Below are 26,557 nucleotides of genomic sequence, written 5' to 3'. Positions count from 1 at the left end.
TTGTATGGAATGCAAGATTTATTTTCCCATCCAGGTGAATGTTTTTGTCACAACAGAATTAAACAAGCATTCTTTTAACTTTAATTGGTTCATTGGTTTATTTAAGTGGAAACATTTTTAAACACTGCTATGCCTAACATATAGAAAGTTGTATAGAAAGAGAGAGAGAGCAACAAATGGTACATCGCTCACAGGTCCACGATTTTAAAAGGACATGGAACAAACGGATACAAAAAAATACACACACGCGGCTATTTTAGAGGATGTGCGTAAGTGTCAACTCTTCACAACCTCAGGATCTAGGATCTTTCACCATCGCCAAAGCGTTAAGTGCAACGCTCGCGTGGACGGGGGGGGGGGGTTGCGGAATAACGAAAACTCCCCACGCGTCCGTCAATAACGGCGTGGCCCCGACAGGAAACACGTGGCAGATGTTTTGGGGCCAGTGGCCGTCGTTCTTCGTGAGCGCACAGGAGGTGGAAGATGGCAACCTTCGCGGGTTGCACTCTGTTGAGTAAGTCTCGGCCGATTCCATCACCGACCCCGGCGATTTGCCGAACATCGGTCGACGATCTCCCGGTGTCCACAGCAACAAGTCAAGCCGTAGCACAGATCAGGAGCTATGCCCGAAACATTTATTTTCTATGCGTTTCCTGTTAAGGCTCATTGTGAACGGATGCGTGGAGTAGTGCTGTTGTTTGTGCTGATGCACCACTGCCAACGCCGGTACTTTATCACGTGAAATAAATTGGTTTGTAGTTTTCAGAATGGTCATTATGCATTTTGTACGCTTTTTATCAACTCATGAAATGTTGTGACCACATTTTTAACGCTAACCCCCCAATGACCACCGGTTATATCGCATAAATATAAATGTGTCATTGAACACGAAACATGAGGATTTCTCCACAATTCTGGCTGTCACCTGATGATGCTGGTTGTAATTACGAGTGAAACATCACGGTACTCAAATGGTCAATGTTGTGGTGGGTTTTACTCTCCCACACACCTTGGTGTCCTGCACTAGTAACGAATTGGCATGTTTTGTTTACGTGCCAAACCTTACTGATTGGCTGCCGGGTGGTGGTGGGTTTAACGACACATTTATATTTACCCGATGTCACCCAACAAAACCTCTAGTATGGATATTGGTCGCGAAAGTCTACGCGTTAAACGATCAAAGTTTAAAATCTGAAAAGCATTTGATACATTGGCTAACGTGTCACTACAGCACAGCAAAGTAGTTTGTTTTAATATCGCCTTGCAGGAAATGCACACATGCCCGGGTATAGCGATGTGCAGCATTGCCTCAAGTGGGGCCTAAAAGCAAAAGATCTTTCCCCAGACTCGAGAGAGCTTTGCTAAGAGCCCAGCTTAACGCTGTATCTCTTTGAAGTACGTCTTATTTGCAAGCACAGGCTAAGAGAAAGAGAGAGGAGTACATAAACACGTTCATTGCGACATTGGAATGCACGTGGGGGGAGCACTGAACTAAGTGGTGATATGAAGCCGCTCGAGCAATTAGGAAACCACGCGGTGCCACGTTGGAATTAGTCGCCTTGCTGTGATTGGCTCCCCAGTCTTGTGATCACGTGACAGCGACAAGCCAATGAAAAAACCCCGCAGCACGAGCGGAATGCCTCTGCTCCTCGATTGATTTGGAAGTGAACAAATCCTTGCCGATGGCTTTGCTGCTGCCCTATGGCACACACGCCACCACCGTGTGTCATTCGGCATGGTGTCCGACATCTCGGTCCGCGTGCTGCAGGCAACTTCTTCACGAACTGAAGTCGGGATGACGTGCCGATCGACACGTGGTACAATGTAGGGTTGCCACCTGTCCCTTTTTGGCCGAGATCTGTAAACTAAAAATATTTTTTATTTTACCAGGTAAAGCCGACTGAGCAATATATCTCATTTTTAAAAGGGGCCTGGCCACGAATGGTAGCTCAACGATGTGGGAATGTTTCGCAGCCAAATACTGGAAATGCATGCTTCTAAATGTAGAGGGAAAAACCGGAGGACTCGGAGAAGTCCACGCGACCACGGGAGTAACACGCAAACTCCAAATATAGATGTCATGGTCGGGATCGAACCCACGACCTCGTGTATACCAGGCGAGGTAGTTAACATCTCGCCACCGTGGCACAGTATTGATAATAGAACTGGTGCTGACGAGAAATATGTCTGGATTTGGTCTACAGTGGAAAAGGAGCAAACCGTGGTACGATCCAAAAGAAAGATCGAAGAGATGTCGCGTCGCTGTCTGAACACGATATCCGACAGCAGTTTACTAGCCAGGGCCAGCTGCCCATCGCTCCGAGGGCTTAAGTAACACTCTTTTCAAAATTCGTCGAATGTGGCTCGTGGCTTCCACATTGGGGTAGACAGCAGGAGGACGAACGACGCACCGCGACACGTTTGGGAAAGACGACAAATTACCCCCGAGGGGATGTAACACATTTTGTTTTAACTTGCTTACTCACTCCCCTTTCAAATCGCCCACTAAATATTCCCACTGCCCTGAGTTAAGTGGGAGGGAGGACCTCACTAGCAGCGCACCAAGGGGTCGGTGCAGTGGGGCTTCTTGCACTCCTGGTGCAGGGACACGGGTCGCAGCACCGCCTTGTTCACCTCCTTCCAGAACTCCTCGTAGACCTTCTTGTTGTCGCGGACGCATTGCTCGGCAAAGTAGGCGGACGGCTGCCCGCTGACCCGCACGGCGCTGCCTGTAGGGGACGAGGCGAGGGTATGGCGATGGTTATGTGCGGGCGAGTGAGCGTGCACAAGGTAGGATCTGGAGCGTCCAGATCTGGAGCGTCCAGATCCTACCTCGCTGCTGCAGCGGATAAAGTTCAAAGTGAAACCATAGTAGGGGTGATTGAAGTATCCAGCACTCACCGAATCACTCCACTCACTCGCTCACGGTCAGTCACCTCCTTATCATGCTACTATCGCTACTACCGTGGTTGCTGTTACCATGATGCCTCCATCCATACTGAGGACTCAGTCTACCCAGAATGACTGTTTTGTCTCTTCCACGCTGTGATCAATCACCACACTGCAGGTCACTACAACTCACTCACCCAATCACCACACCGCAGGTCACAACAACTCACTCACCCACTCACCACACTGCAGGTCACAACAACTCACTCATGCACTCACCACACCGCAGGTCACTACAACACACTCACCCACTCACTCACCACACCGCAGGTCACAACAACTCACTCACCCACTCACCACACTGCAGGTCACACCAACTCCCTCACCCACTCACCACACCGCAGGTCACTACAACTCACTCACCTACCCAAAACACTGCAGGTCACAACAACTCACTCACCCACTCACCACACTGCAGGTCACAACAACACACTCACCCACTCACCACACCGCAGGTCACAACAACTCACTCACCTACCCAACACACCGCAAGTCACAACAACACACTCACCCACTCACCACACCGCAGGTCACAACAACTCACTCACCTACCCAACACACTGCAGGTCACAACAACACACTCACCCACTCACCACACTGCAGGTCACAACAACACACTCACCCACTCACCACACCGCAGGTCACAACAACTCACTCACCCACTCACCACACCGCAGGTCACAACAACACACTCACCCACTCACCACACTGCAGGTCACAACAACTCACTCACCCACTCACCACACTGCAGGTCACTACAACTCACTCACCCACTCACCACACTGCAGGTCACAACAACACTCACCCACTCACCACACTGCAGGTCACAACAACTCACTCACCCACTCACCACACTGCAGGTCACTACAACTCACTCACCCACTCACCACACTGCAGGTCACAACAACTCACTCACCCACTCACCACACTGCAGGTCACACCAACTCACTCATCTACTCACCACACTGCAGGTCACAACAACACACTCACCCACTCACCACACTGCAGGCCACAACAACACACTCACTCACCACACTGCAGGTCACAACAACTCACTCACCTACCCAACACACTGCAGGTCACAACAACACACTCACCCACTCACCACACTGCAGGTCACAACAACACACTCACCCACTCACCACACTGCAGGTCACAACAACTCACTCACCCACTCACCACACTGCAGGTCACAACAACTCACTCACTCACTCACCACACTGCAGGTCACAACAACTCACTCACCCACTCACCACACTGCAGGTCACAACAACTCACTCACCCACTCACCACACCGCAGGTCACAACAACTCACCTACTCACTCACCACACCGCAGGTCACAACAACTCACTCACCCACTCACCACACTGCAGGTCACAACAACTCACTCACCCACTCACCACACCGCAGGTCACAACAACTCACTCACCCACTCACCACACTGCAGGTCACAACAACTCACTCACCCACTCACCACACTGCAGGTCACAACAACTCACTCACCCACTCACCACACTGCAGGTCACAACAACTCACTCACCCACTCACCACACTGCAGGTCACAACAACTCACTCACCCACTCACCACACCGCAGGTCACAACAACTCACCTACTCACTCACCACACTGCAGGTCACAACAACACACTCACCCACTCATCACACTGCAGGTCACAACAACACACTCACCCACTCACCACACTGCAGGTCACAACAACACACTCACCCACTCACCACACTGCAGATCACAACAACTCACTCACCCACTCACCACACTGCAGGTCACAACAACTCACTCACCCACTCACCACACCGCAGGTCACAACAACTCACCTACTCACTCACCACACTGCAGGTCACAACAACTCACTCACCCACTCACCACACCGCAGGTCACAACAACTCACTCACCCACTCACCACACTGCAGGTCACAACAACACACTCACCCACTCACCACACTGCAGGTCACAACAACTCACTCACCCACTCACCACACTGCAGGTCACAACAACACACTCACCCACTCACCACACTGCAGGTCACAACAACTCACTCACCCACTCACCACACCGCAGGTCACAACAACTCACTCACCCACTCACCACACTGCAGGTCACAACAACTCACTCACCCACTCACCACACCGCAGGTCACAACAACTCACCTACTCACTCACCACACTGCAGGTCACAACAACTCACCTACTCACTCACCACACTGCAGGTCACAACAACTCACTCACTCACTCACCACACTGCAGGTCACAACAACTCACTCACCCACTCACCACACTGCAGGTCACAACAACTCACTCACCCACTCACCACACCGCAGGTCACAACAACTCACCTACTCACTCACCACACCGCAGGTCACAACAACTCACTCACCCACTCACCACACTGCAGGTCACAACAACTCACTCACCCACTCACCACACCGCAGGTCACAACAACTCACTCACCCACTCACCACACTGCAGGTCACAACAACTCACTCACCCACTCACCACACTGCAGGTCACAACAACTCACTCACCCACTCACCACACTGCAGGTCACAACAACTCACTCACCCACTCACCACACTGCAGGTCACAACAACTCACTCACCCACTCACCACACCGCAGGTCACAACAACTCACCTACTCACTCACCACACTGCAGGTCACAACAACACACTCACCCACTCATCACACTGCAGGTCACAACAACACACTCACCCACTCACCACACTGCAGGTCACAACAACACACTCACCCACTCACCACACTGCAGATCACAACAACTCACTCACCCACTCACCACACTGCAGGTCACAACAACTCACTCACCCACTCACCACACCGCAGGTCACAACAACTCACCTACTCACTCACCACACTGCAGGTCACAACAACTCACTCACCCACTCACCACACCGCAGGTCACAACAACTCACTCACCCACTCACCACACTGCAGGTCACAACAACACACTCACCCACTCACCACACTGCAGGTCACAACAACTCACTCACCCACTCACCACACTGCAGGTCACAACAACACACTCACCCACTCACCACACTGCAGGTCACAACAACTCACTCACCCACTCACCACACCGCAGGTCACAACAACTCACTCACCCACTCACCACACTGCAGGTCACAACAACTCACTCACCCACTCACCACACCGCAGGTCACAACAACTCACCTACTCACTCACCACACTGCAGGTCACAACAACTCACCTACTCACTCACCACACTGCAGGTCACAACAACTCACTCACCCACTCACCACACTGCAGGTCACAACAACTCACTCACCCACTCACCACACTGCAGGTCACAACAACTCACTCACCCACTCACCACACTGCAGGTCACAACAACTCACTCACCCACTCACCACACTGCAGGTCACAACAACTCACTCACCCACTCACCACACTGCAGGTCACAACAACACACTCACCCACTCACCACACTGCAGGTCACAACAACTCACTCACCCACTCACCACACTGCAGGTCACAACAACACACTCACCCACTCACCACACTGCAGGTCACAACAACTCACTCACCCACTCACCACACTGCAGGTCACAACAACACACTCACCCACTCACCACACTGCAGGTCACAACAACTCACTCACCCACTCACCACACCGCAGGTCACAACAACTCACTCACCCACTCACCACACTGCAGGTCACAACAACTCACTCACCCACTCACCACACCGCAGGTCACAACAACTCACCTACTCACTCACCACACTGCAGGTCACAACAACTCACCTACTCACTCACCACACTGCAGGTCACAACAACTCACTCACCCACTCACCACACTGCAGGTCACAACAACTCACTCACCCACTCACCACACTGCAGGTCACAACAACTCACTCACCCACTCACCACACTGCAGGTCACAACAACTCACTCACCCACTCACCACACTGCAGGTCACAACAACTCACCCACTCATCACACTGCAGGTCACAACACACTCACCCACTCACCACACTGCAGGTTACAACAACACACTCACCCACTCACCACACTGCAGGTCACAACAACTCACCCACTCATCACACTGCAGGTCACAACACACTCACCCACTCACCACACTGCAGGTTACAACAACACACTCACCCACTCACCACACTGCAGGTCACAACAACACACTCACCCACTCACCACACTGCAGGTTACAACAACACACTCACCCACTCACCACACTGCAGGTTACAACAACACACTCACCCACTCACCACACTGCAGGTCACAACAACACACTCACCCACTCACCACACTGCAGGTTACAACAACACACTCACCCACTCACCACACTGCAGTTCACACCAACTCACTCACCTACCCAACACACTGCAGGTCACAACAACACACTCACCCACTCACCACACCGCAGGTCACAACAACTCACTCACCCACTCACCACACTGCAGGTCACAACCCGTCTATTAGAATGCAGAGCCGCAGAAGCGCATCCGAAAGCTCGACGCTGATGTTAGCCATGGCCAGGAACGGAACTCGGTTTATAGCACCGTGCGTGAACCATAGCACCACCGCTCCAGCCAGTGAGCCAGTGAGCCAGTGAGCCAGTGAGCCAGTCAGCCAGTGAGCCAGTGAGCCAGTCAGCCAGTGAGCCAGTGAGCCAGTGAGCCAGTCAGCCAGTGAGCCAGTGAGCCAGTGAGCCAGTGAGCCAGTGAGCCAGTCAGCCAGTGAGCCAGTCAGCCAGTGAGCCAGTGAGCCAGTCAGCCAGTGAGCCAGTCAGCCAGTGAGCCAGTGAGCCAGTGAGCCAGTGAGCCAGTGAGCCAGTGAGCCAGTGAGCCAGTCAGCCAGTGAGCCAGTGAGCCAGTGAGCCAGTGAGCCAGTCAGCCAGTGAGCCAGTCAGTCAGTGAGCCAGTGAGCCAGTGTGTCTCGCACGAGGTTTGTGTTGCTCCTAGTTTCGTTGTGCTTCTGTGCTGGCCTGCGATTTGAGCATTGAAAGTAGCAGTGGCTACAGCGGTGTGTGGTCACGATGTTTATGATCCACTCGTATTCTCTTGCTGGGCACAGTGAGGCTGGCTCTGGGGCTCAACTGGCAAAACTGGTTAACGGAGACAAAGATTTGGGATCATCATGTTCGCAGGAAATTTCAGAACGTCCCTTGTTTTTAATATATGAGCTGTATGCACCGAGAAACCAGTTTTCCCAGCTGATGGCAGTACAGCAGATAGTTTGAAGTGGCATCTGCATATCATCCCCTTTAGACATGTGGGCTTTCCCTGGGCACGTCGCTTTTTGTTTTCCCCCATTCATCCAGCAGCGGATCGACAAAGGGGCTTTAAATGACCCTTATTTGCCGTTGGTAGCAACTGCGAGACTTACGTGCGCAATCGGCGAGGCGGAGGCCGCCGATGTACTGGGTAGTCCAATGGTAGCCGGTCGACTGGCCACACTTCTCAAACAGGCGGCTCCGGCGCAGGAACTCAAAGTCGTGATCCTAAAGCGGCAACAGACAGAGCGGGGAAACAAACTCGTTGGTAGCGTCAGCAAATTTGTGGTGGAATGTCCATGACGATCACCACCTTGAGAGGCCTACTACGCCTCTCATCATGCGGTTGACCAGGTAATAGACACTATTCATCCTTTCCTGTTCCGATGACAGACATGTATGCCATCAGTTTTCCTTCCAATTCCGTTCCGATGGCATAAATGCACGTCATAGAACTGTAAAACTAAAGTAAACTTTTTAAATCGATTCTCAGGCTCCCACAAGGCCACGCGGCAGGGCGTGAGGTACAGTTTGGCGCCAGCTATTGTAGAGTGCGATCGTGTTGCTCCAGTTCTCTGTGGTGAGTACAATGTCTTTGAAAGCAATGGCGCTACTACGCCTCTCTAAATAAAATGAATGCTGAACCGCTTGTGTGTTCCAAGATTCACCGGTAAATGGGACACCCACCCGGCAACTTGCAGACCTCTCGGAATGGGAAAGGGTTAATAATTGAATGAAATGTGAACAAGATAACCCAAAATAATGCCCTGGTGTTCTGGTGGTGCTGTGGCGGCTTTTTGTCTCGCAATGAGAAAGTTGTGAATTTAAACTCTGGTTGCGGGGGTCCACCCAGCCCAATCGTGTCTTTGTGATCAATACAATCCATTCCACTTTGTTGGATGCCAGCATTGGCGACTCTGTGGATGTACTGCAGCCTAACGTGAGAATGTGGAATTGTCCACACCTGGATCAGAGTGACCAATGGAGTTGCTCACTGCATGATCGTTATGCTAAGCACAGAGATGTAAGACCCGATTCATGCAGGGGTTTTGGTTCCAAGATTTCCACGCAACAAGCCACCTCGTTGAGCTACCAATTGTGGCCAGGTGGCTTCTGAAAAATACCTGATAGCTCAGTGGGCTTTACCTGGGAAGATAAAAAAAAAAGTTTAGTTTAATTTGCATATTTTTGTTAAGTGATTTTTTTTACCTTTTTTATACTTCACACTCCTGTCATGTTTTGTGTTGTTTGTTGTAACGTTTCTGACCCGCCCCCACTGAACATCTGTAAAATAGAGCTTCATAAGCTCCTCGGATTCCTGCAACATAAATATTCTGATTCTGAATTTGCTGATAAGTGGAAATTCCGCGCAAATGCTTGCGCCAAATTCACATTCCAAGGTTTTGGCCTGACTCTACCAAAAAACCTCAGAGCCAATCGGCGTGTCGGTGGGGGGGGGAGGCGTGGGCGCTCACCTCAGCCAACGCTCTCCCCGGCAACGGACCGAGCCGGCCAACCGAGTTCCGTCCGACAACGATGATCTCCCCCGTGTACGTAGACTCTTGGGGCCTTGGCAGGCTTTTGGGGCAAGTGCTATTGGCGAGTTTATATGAAGGTCGGCACGGCACACGAGGAGGTGCGTGACCACCACCACGCCCAGCCGCCTTTGTCTTGCCCAGTTTACACACCGCACCAGGTACTCATTTAAAGCTGAGTCGACATAGGGGAGCCCCAGGATCGGTTCAAACATTCGCCACTGTTATATGTCATGAGCGGGAGTCTAACTCGGGTTGCCAGGTTAGTGGCGCAGTGCGTTAACCACTACACTCCCACTTGATTTGTATCTGACACCGCACGCAAACCACTCCGTATGTGTGACTTGTTCTGCCTCCCCCTGAGGTACAGAGTTGTAGGACTAAGCAAAGGGCGACTTCTTCACCAGCCATGACAAATTCCCTTATGGGTGATTTGCCAGAATAGTGGCAAATCGCTCGATGATGCTGGATGATGTAATTACCAGCGAAACGTCGTACAACTCAAATTGTGAATGTTGTGGATTTACTCTCCAACACACCGGTGGGCTGAAGTCGTAACTATTTGGCGCGTTTTGTTTACGTGACAAACCTCACTGGCTCTGTGGGGTGGTGGAGGGTGACGACACATTTATACTTACGCAATCTAGCCCAAAAACCTATAGTATGAATGACGGTGCTGTCGCTCATCCTGCAGCATCACACTCGTGGTGTGGAATGGCCTCACTTTGGCCCAAACTTGGCCCGCTGTGAATTGAAAAATGCTGAGGGGAGATTTTCTGCAAAAACAGCTGTCACTCTGCCAACGCCTGGCAGAATGACAACCTTTCATAGCCATAGGAATCATGCCCATGCACCATTCATGACTTGTGACTTAAGACCCCATACACAGGCTCTTTAGACGAGTGTAATATTGCCCGCAGTCTATTTTAGTGCACGTCTTTGCTAATGATGCAGAAATGTTTCCGGTTTTGGCTGGCATTAAACCTGGATTTAAATACAGTCACCTTGTTACCATGCTGAGTCCACTACACAGAAACTCTTCTGTTGACCAAAAACAAGTTTGTTGAATCAACTAGGTTAAAAACTAAACTCTGTATTTTTCCAGCTAAGGCCCACTGAGCTATCGAGCTATCAGCTTCAGAAGCGACCTGGCTATCACATTTGATAGCTCCACGAAGTGGCTCACCATGTGGACATTATAGAAGCCAAATACTTTAAACGCGTGATGTTGATTCTAAATGTGGAGGGAAAAACCGGAGGACCCGGAGACAAATCCACGCGACCACAGGGAGAACACGCAAACTCCAAATATACAGCAGCAGGCGTCAGTGTTGGGATCAAACCCACGACCTCCTGTATATCAGGCGAGGTAGTTATCATCTCGCCACCGCGGCACCCATGTGTTTATATCACAGACTGGGCGGCACTCAACCTGGACGTGGATGGTTGCGAGTTCCAATTCAAGGCAGGGATTGACACAACCTATCATTCCTCTGGGGTGAAATAAAAATGAGTATAGTAGAACCTCTGGTCACGAACGCTTCTGACCACGACCAAATCTGGTTCCGACCAAAAAATTCACAACATTTTTTAATCTGGTCATGAACACAAACTCGGGTGGCGATCAAACACGGCCGCAGCTGATTTCCCCTTCTGCGCCATTTTTGTTGTTGTTGAATTACACAAAGCGTAACAGTTATGTATATAAAATTCCTAGTAAGATATTAATTTTGTGAGTGTAGTCATACCCCTCCCCCCTCATTCAAGCCGTAATTTAGAGAGTGAAAGCGCTGAGTACGTAAATCGCTAACATACAAACCCGTTAATCTCTTCTCGCATCATTCATACGATGATGCGGTGAAGTAAACGTTCATACGATATTACGGTGAATGCTTCCAAAAACAATACTGTACCCAAATATTCCTGTTAACTTACTTTCAATAGAAACATTAATTGCTCATACGAATATTCTCTCTCTCTCTTTCAGAATCGACGGACTGATGTAGCAGACGAAACAATCATCTTGTTGAACGATTCTAAACCTTGACGCGGCAATGTTAGTTTTCTCTGTTGTTCAAGGGTTTCTCAGTGTTATTCAATGTTGTTACATTTAGTTTACTATTATACTGTGAATTCTATGGCATAATTAACTATTTTTGTGCTTAAATTTTTTTTTTTTTATATACAGTTCGTGGGAGTCTGGAACGGATTAATTATATTTACACGCAATCCAATGGGGGAAATTAGGTTCGAGTCACGATCAAATCGGGTTGCGACCAAAGTTATGGAACGAATTATGGTCGTGACCAGAGGTTCTACTGTACCACTCTGTTGGGAAGTCAACACTGGTCACGCCATGGACAAAGTGGCCTCTGTCATGGGAACGTGGAATTCAAAGCCCTCGGCTCTGGGATGCCGATGGCGACGTCGCCCGTGTCTCTGTTTACGAGGAGTGCCCGAGGGGAGGCCTTCATCCAGCGGTGCATTGACAAAGGGCTGTAAATAAACACATTTAATGGAGAAAATAGATAAACAAATAAATAAACAAACAATAAATAAACGAATAATCAAACAAATAAATAGAGGAACAAAAAATAAAGAAACAGATAAATAGATAGTAGATAGATAAATAGCCAAACAAATAAATACATTAAATGGAACAAACTGCACGCTACGGTAATATTCAGTCAGGCCACTTTAGATTTCATAGCTCTCGGGCGATTATCGCCCATTTGGGCCAAGATGGAACACCGGCATCCCTTGCATCCCTTTGCTCTCTCCGACACAGAATCGATAAAATCTCCGACTCGAGATATCGCGGCTCCGTCGTGCGCGACTCGTGCGCTGGCCATCGTCCCCGCCTCTGCAATGACGCTGCTCGTGCAGCGCTGGAGGCTCAGCGGCAATCACGTGCCGGGACAAGAGGCAGGTTGTGTGTACCAGAGTAAAGCCACCCGAATAACATTACAGGATCCGTATTTAAAACAAAATACAGTAAAACCTTGGATTGTGAGTAACTTGGTCTGCGAGTGTTTTGCAAGACGAGCAATTTTTTTAAATAAATATAAATTTGATAAACGAGCGAGGTCTTGCAATACGAGTAGTACGTTGTATACGCTTTGTCTGCCGAGCGTCACGTGATCGCAACTGATATGCGAGTGCTTTGATATACGAGTGCTTTGGATTACAAACACGTTTCCGGAACGAATTATGCTCGCAATCCAAGGTTTTACTGTACACGGATATCGAGACCAACAGATCATCGTGGTCAAGTGGATGCCACCATGTAGATATAGTGGTACGGCTCAAAGTTGAAATGCCATTTAATAATAATATTACTACTAACGTCCTTTATTTATCCGGGAGGCTTCGTAGAGTCCCGAGGCTCTTATTCACGGTTGGCTACGTACGGCGCGAACGAAGCACAGCAAACATGGATGCACTCGGGAGCGTTGTGCTGGACATGCATGGCCAGGACCCTTATTGAGTATCTCGCGCACGTGAAGAGTCAACTGCTGAACTCGGAGAAACCCCGATCCGAACTATACATAGAGCAGCGACCTACTTGCTCTCCTGCCCTCTACTTGGCTGTCTCCTCCAACTGAGTGTCTTATACTCACTGCTGTCTCGGTCATCCGCTCACCCTTCCTCCAAACGGCTGACTTGTGGGTACACGCACTCTCTCTCTCTCTTTCATCCAGCAAAGTTGAGTTGGTGGATCACACAGGGATCAGGCCACCAAGTGACGGCCCACGGAGCTGTACAGGGTGCTGCAAAACAAATGTTCTAACACTTTTGAGAATTTGCAACGACACCACGAGACATGTGCTGCCTCCGGGCTCTGGAGACCACCTGGAGAAGATTCCGGGCAATGTGTTGACAACGATGGCGAACAAGTGTAGACTGACTTTTGAGCTATTAACATCGATTTGTTATCATGTTACGGTGTATTATCTGTTCGTTTTCCATTAAAAACGAGACTCCCATATAAGCGTTAACATTTTACTGGTAGGAACGAAGTGAACCAGCCTACAATGGATTATATCGTCCGTCCGTGTAGCAACATCGCCCCCTACTGCAAACACTTGGCAGGACCCTACAAAAACCTTTAGACTCAGTGAGGCTTTCCTGGCTAAACAAGTGTAACATTCCCTTATAATTCCCTGAGATAGCTTTTAATTAAAACATTTAAATTAAAAATTAACTCACAGCGGCCTTAAGCCTACAGCTAGGCCTAAAGCCTAGAACTAGGCCTCAAACTCTCCCTTCGTATCATACCCCCACGTGTGTGAAAGGGAGTTAATGTTTAACAATGTTACATTCCCTGATGTTTTTTTAAAATAGAAACATTTACATTTAAAGCTTTTACATTAATAATTAAAATATTTAAATAAAAAAATAACTCACAGCGGCCTAAAGCCTACAGCTAGGCCTAAAGCCTAGAACTAGGCCTCAAACTCTCCCTTCGTATCGTCCGATTAGGTGTAGCAACATCGCCCCCTACTGCAAACATTTGGCAGGACCCTACAAAAACCTTTACACTCAGTGAGGCTTTCCTGGCTAAACAAGTGTAATAATACATGATGTTTATATTCTTTGGTTATTCGTTCCTACCAGCCCACCCCGCAGGGACCTGTTTGTTGAAGCACCCTGTGTAGCTATTTTTCAGAAGCGACCTTGCCCTAACGGAGTGCTCAACGAAGTGGCTCATCATCACGTGGAAATGTTTAGCAGCAAAAATACTCTAAACGCACGTTGATTCGAAATGTGGAGGGGAAAACCGGAGGATCCAGAGAAAAATCCAAGCGACCACGGGAAGAGAGACACGCAAACTCGAACTATACAGCAGGCGTCAGGGACGAGATCGAACCAGCGACCTCCTGTATACCAGGCAAGATAGTTAACATCTCGCCGCCTTTAAATGCCTGTGGAGGCAGTGAGTTGGTGTCCAGCAGGCTGTAATAGGTGTGGAGGTTCAGGGTATGCACTTCGTACGTGTTAGTGGAAACCCTCCGACACAAACTCAACGGGGAATTGTTCTCAGAGCGGGATGCTCCCGAATTGTCTTGCGACTTGGTGAGGCTTTCCTCCTGGTTTGGCGGTGGCTCGTGTAACATTCGACAAGATCGAATGTTTAGCAAGGGACACCTGTGAATGTAGTTGCAACATTACTCTCTTTTTTTTCTTCAAGATTGAGTCATGGGCAGCATTTAAATGTTATATTTGGGCCACGACACAGAACACAGAGTCCTACGCTTGCAAATGACGTTGGTTATCTTGTTAATGGGCCCACGTTTAATAGCCCATTGGTGGCCAAGCCAATTCACCACGGCAATTACTGGGCGGCTATGTTCATGACGCGACCTCGTACCAACTTTGCAGAAACGCAACAGCAGTCGTCCTGTGGACAGACTGGCTTCCACCACGGGAATGTGGAATTGTCACATCTGGCGCAGACTGCCAACAGAGGGAAGTGAGACCTCATGGCTCATTTGAGCCGGGAGACACTCAGGCCTTGAAAGACGTGAGGGTACTGTGTGCATTGAATGGAAAAAATGGGAAAATGGTCAAGATGATTATTTTTCTCTTCCCCAGTGAAATGCCTCTGTGCTGCTGTTTCTGATGTCTTGTTATGAATACAACCCTTTTGTCACCTATAAAGGCAAGCGCCACCACAAGCCTATGCCTCGTAAGGACGTTTGTTGTGCAATCAAACCGATTTTGCCAATCCCCGCAGGACACCGGTCTAAGTGAAAACCTAAACTATGTATGTAGAACTTCATTCGCACCGTACACAGCCAACCACGCTCATCGGAGGCGTGATTTGTGTCGTCATCGTTGACTGCGCCGAGACCACCTTGGCACCTGATAACCACGATTAAATAGGGGCGCCATGGTGGCTAGGAGATGTTAACTACCTCGCCTGGTATACAGGAGGTCGTGGGTTCAATCCCGGCCATGACACGTGTATATTTGGAGTTTGCGTGTTCTCCCCATGGCCGCGTGAAATTTTCTTCAGGTCCTCTGGTTTTGCCCTCCACATTTATAATCAATATCACGCGTTTAGAGTATTTGGCTGCTTTAAATTTCCACACGATAAGCCACTTCGTTGAATAATCATTTGTGGCCAGGTCGATTCTGAAAAATAGCAATATGTAACTTAGTGGGCCTTAACAGGTAAAAAATAGTTTAAATATTGTTTTTAAATAACGCATGCCCGCTGGGAGCTGATTCTAGGAAATCAGTGCTTCTGGCCGATTGATCCGACTGCTCGTGAATCATTGCAGCCGCGTCACCCCCCCCCCCCCCCATTAAAATACAAGTCGCATCATACGTCTTACACGCGTCACCCCCAGCATGCACGCGCAGCTCCACCCACCCACCCACTCGCCCGCCCGCCCGCCAGACAAGAACTGTGCCGAGTGAGTGCAGGGACCCCCGACACAACACACACGGTGGGATTTTTGTGAGTTGCTTGCGGAATTTCCCCCCTCTCTTCCCTGACAGATCGTGGCCTCTCCTAGAATCAATCCCGCTGCAGGTTTGCTTCGGAAGACTTCTCCATCTCACCCCGTATAGGGAGACAGAAATTCGCCCAATCTTCCGATCCCTCCGCTGGCTTCCACCGTAATCCGGGGACAGATTGCGAGATTACACTCACCGTCTGCGACACACCACATGGACTGTCCGTTGCCTGCCTCTGCCCTTTCTTCTCTCTCGTACTCCCCTCAAAATGCCCTCCCCTCCAGCGGGAGTGGCCTACTGCTGTCAAAACCACTCGTCAGCCTCACTCCTCCTCTGCTCCTGTTGCTATCCAAATGTTATTTCCTGGTCATCCATTGTGCTGTCTCCCTGCCCCCATTGAAACCCAAGCCCAAGGTCTCCCTCTCCGTCCACACTCTCCTTGCCGTCTTTTCTCGATGAATTATTCAACAGCACTCTATCTTACACGTGCGTGCTATTGTGCAGAGTCTTGGGATGCACTTGTATTGTAGACGCTACACGAACACAAACGGCGTTGTCACGATCTGCTAACGTCTCGCTGCGTTGGCGAGATTGTTAACTACCTCGCCTGGTATACAGCACGTCGGGGGTTCGATCCCGACGTATTTGTTGTATTTTTGGAGTTTGTATATCTCTCTCCCCGTGGTCGCATGGATTTTTCTCCGGGTCCTCCGGTTTTCCCATCAACATCACGCGTTTAGAGTATTTGGCTGCTATAAATGTCCACATGGTAAGCAACGTCGTTGATCTTTCATTTGTGGCCAGGACGCTTCTGAAAACGAGCTGTGTAGCTCATTAGGCCTTACCTCGTGAAATAAAAAAAATAGTTTATATTTTAGTTTCATAACAATGTGGAATGTTTACCACTTGCTCAAGGCTCACAATTGAGACGCGCATTCTGCTTTGCCTCTTTGAGCACGCATGCACTCTGACCTGATTTAATCCATGACTCATCATTCAATTAACTTTGCAATCACGAAGCAATATCAGTCAAAAATAAATAAGCAAATATTTTTCGCCCTTGGGTTTTTTTTTGCGAGACTAAACATAAGTCAAAGCTCCGGTCGATAAGAAGCTGGGGGAATATCTTGCTTACAATCGTCCAGCAGCGTAATCACGTTTCAACACTTTAACAAACCAGGGCCTACATGGCGCTGAGCTACGCACAAATGGTTTAAGTGCTCGGCCGCACCCGAGTTTCATTATGAACGTGCTTTTTTAACGTGTTTTCTCAACGTGTTTCCTCTGGGAATTCTTTAAAAACTAACAACTCGGGCCCGCAAGAAAAGCCACTGTTCAAATAAAGCTGATCGCAACCGGGAGGCGGAAGACAGCGAGCCGTGACGCACGCGCTGTAATCACATCCTCAAAGACGTTCTCAGAAAAATCCAACTTTCCCCCAGGAGAGTTTAAAAACATATTTTGTTTACGAGTGGCCGAGTCGCTTCGACAGTGGCCAGTGCGATCACATTTAGCCAACTTTGCCAGCTTAATAAAAACAACATTTTGGTCATTCTGCCAGTGGTGGGGCAAGAATATAACAGATAAAAAAAAAGATCAAGTTCATTGGTCAATAACGCTGCGGCATCGAAAGAAAAAAAACAACAATTATGGCCGACGTTTTGGGCAATGTACCTAGCAAAGATCATTGCGAAAAACATCACCCTCTTAAGGGGCCATCCATTTAGTGCGTACGCATGGAGTGGAGTTAACCCAAATGTGTACGCTTGCGTATGGGGGGTCTACTCACAATGCACGCATAGGAAACGGGAGGGGGGGGGGTGAAGCCTCGATAATAATTTGGCGACATTGACCTTAAAATAAGCCACAGTTCAGTTTCTTCAGCTGTCAGACAAATCCTACGGGGAGAAGTAGGACTGTGGGAGAGGTGTCACTTTGTGTGCCACCGTACCCCTGACTGCAGCTATCACGCAGCTCAGCAGTGAGTCGGACATGGTCTGACGCGGCCTGCCCCATGGATCACACATCCTGCAATCTGGCCGCGCTGCAGACTGCTCAATGTTTTAGCTGCGACACCAGCGCATTCACACTGCTGAGTCTTCTGACAGCGAGAGCAATCACAAGCTGGATGATGATGATGATGATCACGACAGCGACGCTGTGGATCTTGCTGACGCTGCTGTGCTTCAGCCTGACATTGCGCGTGTTGACGAAACCCCTATGATGCGTGACCTGCTCGACTGGGGTCAGTCGGCGTTTGAACCTAGCGGACTGCAGGCTAACTTTTTTAAAGGTACGCACCACCGAGTGGCTTCCATTGAAGTTCAACATGTGGTACATTTAGGGCTGCGGCATTATTGACGAGTGCGTTGGGTTTTTTGTGACGGGCAACTTGCGAGTGAAGGCGGCCAGCTCCATCCCTACTACGGCCACTGAGAGATTGCCGTGAGGCAATGGCAGAACGCGTTGTCTGCCCTCAAACTAAACTGTATATGTTTTATTCTGCCAGGTAAGGCCCACTGAGCTAGCTGTTTTTCAGAAGCGATCTGGCCACAAATGATAGCTCGACGAAGTGGCTTATCACGTGGAAAATTTCGAGCAGCAAAACACCGGATGACTTTACCCTTTGCAAGGAGTAAGCCAGAATCATTGCCTAAGTCTGACATTTGAAAATGAATTCAAAGCAATCGTGAAAGTTATTACGATGTCATATTACATGCCGTGGTTTAATGGTCGGCACACTGGACTTGCGATCCAGAGGTCACCGGTTCGATCCTGTCTAAACTATGAAAGAAAACGTTTTTATTTTATTTTACCAGGTAAGGCCCATCTGAGCAACATAGCTCTTTATCAGGAGCGACCTCCTGGCCACAAATGAGAGCTCAATGAAAACGGCTTGTCGTGTGGACATTTCTAGCAGCCACTCACTCTAAACGCGTGTTGATTCTAAACGTGGAGGGAAAAATCATGCGATCACGGGGAGAACATGCAAACTCCAAATATACAGCAGGCGTCATGGTCGGGATTGAACCCACGACCTCCTGTATACCAGGTGAGGTCGTTAACATCTCGCCACCGTAGCACCCTTTGCGGCAGTGAAACCAATGGGAAAGTTTCTTAAATCCCCCACCACAGCCGACCGACAGGTGTTGTGTGGTGGGGGGTAAAGTGTGGGCAATCCCACCTCTTCCAAGACGTCTGGTCAGCGTGGAAGAAGAGTCCAAGCAGCCTCGAGATCGAGGGGCTCTCTGGAGATCCCTCTGGGCCTACACCCTTACCTTTAGAAACATGCTTTGAGAGTATTTGGGCTGCTGGATATAAAGCTTTCGTAACTGCAGGAATCTATTCTTTTTGGTTCTTTCGGTAAAGTCACGTGGGTAGAAAATCATAGATCACGACGTTTCGACCGCAACACAAGCGACCGTCATCAGGTGAGACAATCACAGCAGGGAAACTGCTGAAGCAGGCGGTTCCCTGCTGTGATTGTCTCACATGATGACGGTCGCTTGTGTTGCAGTCGAAACGTCGTGATCTTTTATTTCCTACCGACGTGACTTTACCGAAAGAACCAACGAGTATAGTTCACATAGTTGTCTAGACTGTATCGCATTACAGTACAGTACTTACAAAACACCAAACACGTGATGAGGTGAACCGTACTTCTAAACCGTCATCTTCCGTCATCAACACTGAGTGCCATGTGGAGGCGACCGTCGCAAAGTCGCTGCTGCTGCTACTGCTGCTGGTGGTGGTGGTGCTGGTGGTGCTGGTGCTGCTGCTGCTACTGCTGCTGGTGGTGGTGGTGGTGCTGGTGGTGCTGGTGGTGCTGCTGCTGCTGCTACTGCTGCTGGTGGTGGTGGTGCTGGTGGTGCTGGTGGTGCTGCTGCTGCTGCTACTGCTGCTGGTGGTGGTGGTGGTGCTGGTGCTGCTGCTGCTGCTACTGCTGCTGGTGGTGGTGCTGGTGGTGCTGCTGCTGCTGCTGGTGGTGCTGGTGGATTGTCCTCCCCCCCCTCCTCCTCGCTCACCTTGTTGCACATCGGCTTGCAGTAGCGGGTGCTGTTCACCGTGACGCACGTGAGGCCTCCGTTGCGCGGGACGTGAGGGAGCTTGCAGTCCTTGGCTGTGCCGCGGGGTAGCCGACGGTCGCAGGGGGTGGGGAGCACGAGATGGTTCACAGTCAGAATCATCGACTTACGAACACAATCATTTCCTGCGACCGGTCCGTAAGTCGACCGGTCCGTAAGTCGAACGGTTCGTAAGTCGGAACACAGTGATCTACTGTATGTAATTGCCCACACACACAAACATTCACTCCCAGAACGAGGTTGACTCACGACATCTCGCGGAGGGTAGCTCAGCTGAACAAAGTGGTTCCATTCGCAAGTGCGAGTGCGTCAATGTTCGTAAGTGCGAGTGATCGTAAGTCGAGGAATGCTGCATTTATTGATACTGGAGGAATCCGATGAGCATTAAAGCTCTTCTTCATAGATGTCCAGTCGTTCACAAGGTCAGTGTCTCCATACAGCCTCCCACTGCGTATGCATTAGTACGACTCTTGTCACCGAGCCCAGGCCGAGCTGCCAGCCGGCTCAGCGCGAGCGAGAGAGGAGGCCACGTGCTGGCTCTACGCTCGCATGTTAAACTCTTGTCGCGCCGTACGTAGCCAAAGGTACGCAAAAATCTATCAAAACTTGACCCCTCCTCCCCTCCCTGTACGCATGCGGACTTTTTACCCCCCTCCCCACCTGCGTACGTACGCCTGACCCCCCCCCCCCAATCATAGAACGGCCGAAATGTAATCCACGCAGAAAACATCACGGATTAATCATTAACGTGTTTAAGCAAACAGAGAGTCCACCGCCGGACTGTCGAACTCATTTGAAGGCCAGATTTGAAGCTTCCGTGACTGCAGGGATCCATACTCTTTGGTTCTTTCGGTAAAGTCGCGTAGGTAGAAAATAAATTAAATCGCGACGTTTCGATTGCAACACAAGCAATCGGCATGTCTCCCACTTCAGCAAAAAAAAGTTTTTCTTGCTGTGGGTTTCCCACCTGATGATGATTGCTTGTGTTGCAATCGAAACGTCGTGATTTATTTTATTTTATACCTACGTGACTTTACCGAAAGAACCAAAGAGTAATTTGAAGGCCAATGTAGACAAATTATTATCGAGGCTTCACCCACCCCCCACCCCCGTGTCATATGCGTACATTGTCAGTAGACCCCCCCCCCCGCATACGCAGCGTACGCATTTGGGATGGCCCCTAATCGGAGGTGCGGGTGAATGACAACTACGCCGCGGTGGTGGGGGTGGGGGGGTGACCCAGTCCATCCTCCACGGCTGTTAAAGATGAGTACCGCTTTGTGAGGATGTTAACTGTCGCTGTCCCCTTGCGGATAGACTTGCCCTCGCCATGGGAATGTGGATTTTTTTCACCCCATCGCTCGCTGTTGAAAGAAGATGAGCAGCGCCCTCAGTGGTCATGGCAGCAAGAAGTCACTTTGAACTCTCTGCGTTTTCTCCGAGCACAGCCCCAAAACGCCAAGTGGCCTTAAGCAAGCAGTACGCCCACTCACGGTGTCAACCACGCGTTTCCGTAATGCATTTGTTAAAATGAACAAGGCTATGAATACACCACATGGAACATTATCTCCAACGTTGGAACAACGTCGGGTCAACGATTTCAACCACACGCCAACGTTGACGCAACGTTGGGCCAACGGTTCCAACCGCACGCCAACGTTGATGCAACGTTGGCACGTTCACTGGGTCGGCAGACAAAGCAGTCGGTTTGACCTTGCAGTGCATTGACATAAAGGACCGTTCATGAAACGTACGCTTAGAGCGTTGGATCGGTGTCCGAGGCATTCATTAATCTCTGTAAGCAAAACCACGCGGGAGCCCATTGAGACACGAATCACGTTCGCACCACGGCACTGCGAGAGAGTGGCCCAATTGTTCGTCTCTTGTAAGTAAGTCACGCTCCAGTGAGTTAGCGGTGACAACCCAACAACCGCATTGCACTCACTGGAGAGGAGGAAACGAGAGAGAACGATTCAACGCGTGGACTTTCGCGACGAATATTATCGATAGCCAAGGTTTCTTTTTTTTTGGGTTAGGTCGCGCGAATGGCTCCCAAGTGACGACATCACATGTATCCCTCTGTTTAAGACCGAAACAGGAGGAGGATCGCTCCACAATTCTGTCTGTCGCCTGATGATGCTGGTTGCTGTCATCACCGGCGGAACGTCACGCTACTCGAATCGTAAATGTTCCAGTGGCTTTGCTCTCCAACGCACCTCGGTGTTGCTGTCCTAGTAACGAATTGGCACATTTGGTTGAAGTGACAAACCCTACTAAATGGCAGTGGCGGGTGGTGGCGGGTTTAACGACACATTTATATTTTCGCCATCTAACCCCAAATGAAAGAGAAGAACCCAGTCGATATTGCAGCACGATGTCCAGTGTGTGCTTTGTGCAGCCCCGGATCCGCGTGGCCGGTGACCCCGCCAATTTAATGAACCGAGCCCCTTTTTTCCCTCCCCCAAAGAGAGGTCACGGGGGAGACGGCGCCGACTGAACCCATGATGCAAGCCCCGCGTGTGCTTTGTTCACTGAACTGGGTGGGGTGGTGGTGGTGGTGGTGTGAGTCAGCATATCCCCCCCCCCCACAGCCCCCCCGTGGCAGCTCTCACCGCAGGCGCAGCAAGTGGCCGATGTCGGCGTGGGAGGCGATGCAAGATGCGACTCGCTGTTACTCACATAGCCACATACATTTATTTTAAACCCTTATACAACAATATGCATTTATATTATTTTAGTAGCACCATGTATTGGGGTTTCGAGGAAGACTGTCTCACAGTGGCAGTATTAAAACAAACGATTTAAACGATTTAAAGGTTACAATACTCGCAATGAAGTTATCATGCGTCTTACTTTCATGCACATGTCGGCAAAAATCCCTGGTGTTCGGTAACAAAGACCGGCAGGAGCGCCACGATATTTTACGCTGCGTATATTTTTCGGAAATGTCACTTTTCATTTGTAACAATATTTGCTTTGGCATTCATGGTGAATTGTTGGAATCATTTTTTTGGAATAACTTTTCTTAACAAGTTTGTACTCTGTTGATTCGGGGTCCTCCTTGGGGCCGACTGGGCCTCTGTGGGTCACGTGACGCTGTCACTCCCCCCACCCCCCCATAGTTGTGCCCCTGAGAGAGGGGGGGGGGCAGGTCACCCCACCCCCCCATAGTTGTGCCCCTGAGAGAGGGGGGGGGGCATCAGCGCCCTGCTGTGTGAATGGGACGGCGCAAAGCCGCCGCAACACAGCGTTCACCATCGCATGGAGACGCAATCGTAGCGATCGACAGCTGTTCGTGGCGTGTTTTTAAGAAAATAAATCAAAGCTTCCCAATGAGCCTTTCTCAGCGCCCAATCTCTAAATCTCTCCTTCTAGCCCTGAGCCAGTGGTATAATCGAATCTAGACTTGTCAGTGTCGTTTATATTCTTGATATTTACAGCGCTTTGAGATATTCCGACAATCAAGGCGCTTTTTAAAGTGAAGATTGATCTTCTTGTGATGGTGATGGTGCTGCTGCTGCTACTAATCCGGTCTGTCATTCTACTGTCAAACGACTGCCATCAGCGGACCGCCAGCCAATTGTTTAAAGACCCACAGAGAACGGCTGTGTTGTGTGTATATATAAACATCTATACTTACCACTAAGTACGAACGTACGGGCAATATAAATAATACAAAGGCGTACGCCGTCGTGTTAATGAAAGAAGAATTCTACACTGGTAGCAAATTGCTTCATTGCATTCTACACGCACACAAAGACAAAGATCCCCCGTATAGCCTGGAACGGACTATTGGGGCAAGTGCTGTTCGCGAGCGCCGATGAAGGTCGGCACGGCCCACGAGGGGGTGGGTGGCCAGCACCACACCCGACCGCCTTTGTCTCCCCAGTGGCGATGTTGACACACCGTACCAGGTACTCGAAGGGAGACCCAGGAACCGGTCCAGATATGCGTCACTGGTGGTGTTGGTCGTAGCGCAGCGCTACTGCCATGTACACACACTGTCATGTACACTGCCATGTACACACACTGCCATGTACACACACTGCCATGCACACACACACTACCATGTACACACACACTACCATGTACACACACTACCATGCACACACACACTGCCATGTACACACACTGCCATGTACACACACTACCATGTACACACACTACCATGCACACACACACCACCATGTACACACACACTGCCATGTACACACACACTGCCATGTACACACTGCCATGCACACACACACTACCATGTACACACACTGCCATGTACACTACCATGTACACACACTACCATGTACACACACACTACCATGTACACACACTACCATGCACACACACTGCCATGTACACACACTGCCATGTACACTACCATGTACACACACTACCATGTACACACACTACCATGCACGCACACTGCCATGTACACACACTGCCATGTACACTACCATGTACACACACTGCCATGTACACACACTGCCATGTACATTGCCATGCACACACACTACCATGTACACACACACTGCAATGTACACACTGCCATGTACACACACTCTGCCATGTACACACACTGCAATGTACACACACTGCCATGCACACACACTGCCATGTACACTGCCATGTACACACACACTGCCATGTACACACACACTGCCATGTACACACACTGCCATGCACACACACTGCCATGTACACTGCCATGTACACACACACTGTCATGTACACACACACTGCCATGTACACACACACTGCCATGCACACACACTGTCATGTACACTGCCATGTACACACACTGCCATGTACACACACTGCCATGTACACACACACTACCATGTACACACACTGCCATGTACACACACTGCCATGTACACTGACATGTGCACACACTGCCATGTACACACACTACCATGTACACACACTGCCATGTACACACACTGCCATGTACACACACTGACATGTACACACACACTGCCGTGTACACTGCCATGTACACACACTGCAATGTACACACACTGCCATGCACACACACTGCCATGTACACTGCCATGTACACACACACTGCCATGCACACACACTGCCATGCACACACGTCCCACCCTGCTCGTCACCCGCATCCCTCGCTCCCACAACTCCTCGAAGCGTTCACGGGGGGATCCTCTGACAGCCCGGACACACTTGCGAATGAGAGAGGTCCCATCTCAAGGGATCACCGGGGGTGGAGTATTGCCACGAGTATAAAATTACAAAATGTATCAACCAAACGCCGTGACTGCTGAGAGGCGCTAGCGAAGCGCCTTCAAAGAAGCCGACATGGCATGGACGTATCAGTCTTAACCCCACTGCAGCGATGACAACAGCGTGCGAAGGGTGGTGGTGGTGACGATGATGATGATAATACATACGGTGTCCATGCGCAGCCAGGGCGGTCCCCACCAGACACAGGCAAAGGAAGAGGAGGGACTGCATGGTTACTGCTGCTGCTACTGCTGCTACTACTGCTGCTTGCTGCTTCTACTACTGCTGCTTGCTGACAGGAGTGGGTGGGAAGGGCGCGGACTGAGCTGCAGCAAGGCGAGTCTCAGCTGCTTATTTATGCGCGAATCACTGCCCCGGGGTGGATGGGGGGGGGCGGTGGTGGCGGTGTGGGAGGCGCGGGGCGTGCCGGGATGAGGCGGGAGAGGCCCCGCGGAGTTTGGATGGCGAACGAATCATTCACTCGCTCGCAGGCCACGGGGCCAGGCGGGATGGCGCGAGACACCAAAGGCCGCGGGGGGATTTTTATTGATTCATTTAAAACCGCCCAAATGTGAAGGTGGAATTCGATTTTTAAATCCTTTATATTAAGTTCGCTTGCTTGCTTTCGTGCTTGCTTGCTTGCTTGCGTGCTTGCTTACGACCGTGCAAATCTTTCGGTCGTTTTTTAACCCACTTCTCGTGATCCAATCGAGCTGACATTTTCCACACAGACTCGTTGTGCGAGACAATTAATGTTCGTGAAAAAAAAATCCCAAAATTTGACACTTTTTAGGCAAAAAAAAATTATTTTACATATATTCAAATAGAACTCATTCACAATATAAGAGCCCAGAGCGTAACCCCTCCACAGGCCGTGGCGGAGTAGCGCAGTTGGTAGCGCCCTCGCTTCCCATGCCTAAGGTCGCGGGATCGATCCCCACGTCCTCCACAGGCGAATATATTTTTAAATCCTTTATATTAAGTTCGCTGCCGCGCATATAAAGG

General features: G+C 49.9%; 1 protein-coding gene across 2 annotated transcripts; it reads right to left on the bottom strand.

Annotated features, from left to right (window-relative positions):
* On the bottom strand, positions 1 to 25,897 carry LOC144732189 (uncharacterized). 2 transcript variants are annotated; one of them, XM_078613547.1, is made up of 5 exons: positions 25,720 to 25,875; positions 21,589 to 21,678; positions 20,255 to 20,349; positions 8,343 to 8,457; positions 1 to 2,729 (listed from the first exon to the last, which is right to left on the bottom strand). In XM_078613547.1, exons 1-5 carry the CDS (start codon positions 25,781 to 25,783, stop codon positions 2,551 to 2,553), a joined length of 543 nt encoding a protein of 180 aa, XP_078469673.1. In that variant the 5' UTR covers positions 25,784 to 25,875; the 3' UTR covers positions 1 to 2,550. The 2 variants fall into 2 exon arrangements, with proteins under 2 accessions (XP_078469673.1, XP_078469674.1); XM_078613548.1 differs by lacking the exon at positions 21,589 to 21,678 and having other exon boundaries at positions 25,720 to 25,897.
* Between the last annotated feature and the right edge of the window lie 660 nt (positions 25,898 to 26,557).

This window comes from Lampetra planeri, chromosome 41 (genome assembly GCF_965212315.1).
Source record: "Lampetra planeri chromosome 41, kcLamPlan1.2.h2, whole genome shotgun sequence".
Lineage (NCBI taxonomy): Eukaryota > Metazoa > Chordata > Hyperoartia > Petromyzontiformes > Petromyzontidae > Lampetra > Lampetra planeri.
This window is presented reverse-complemented; position numbering and strand designations above follow the sequence as displayed.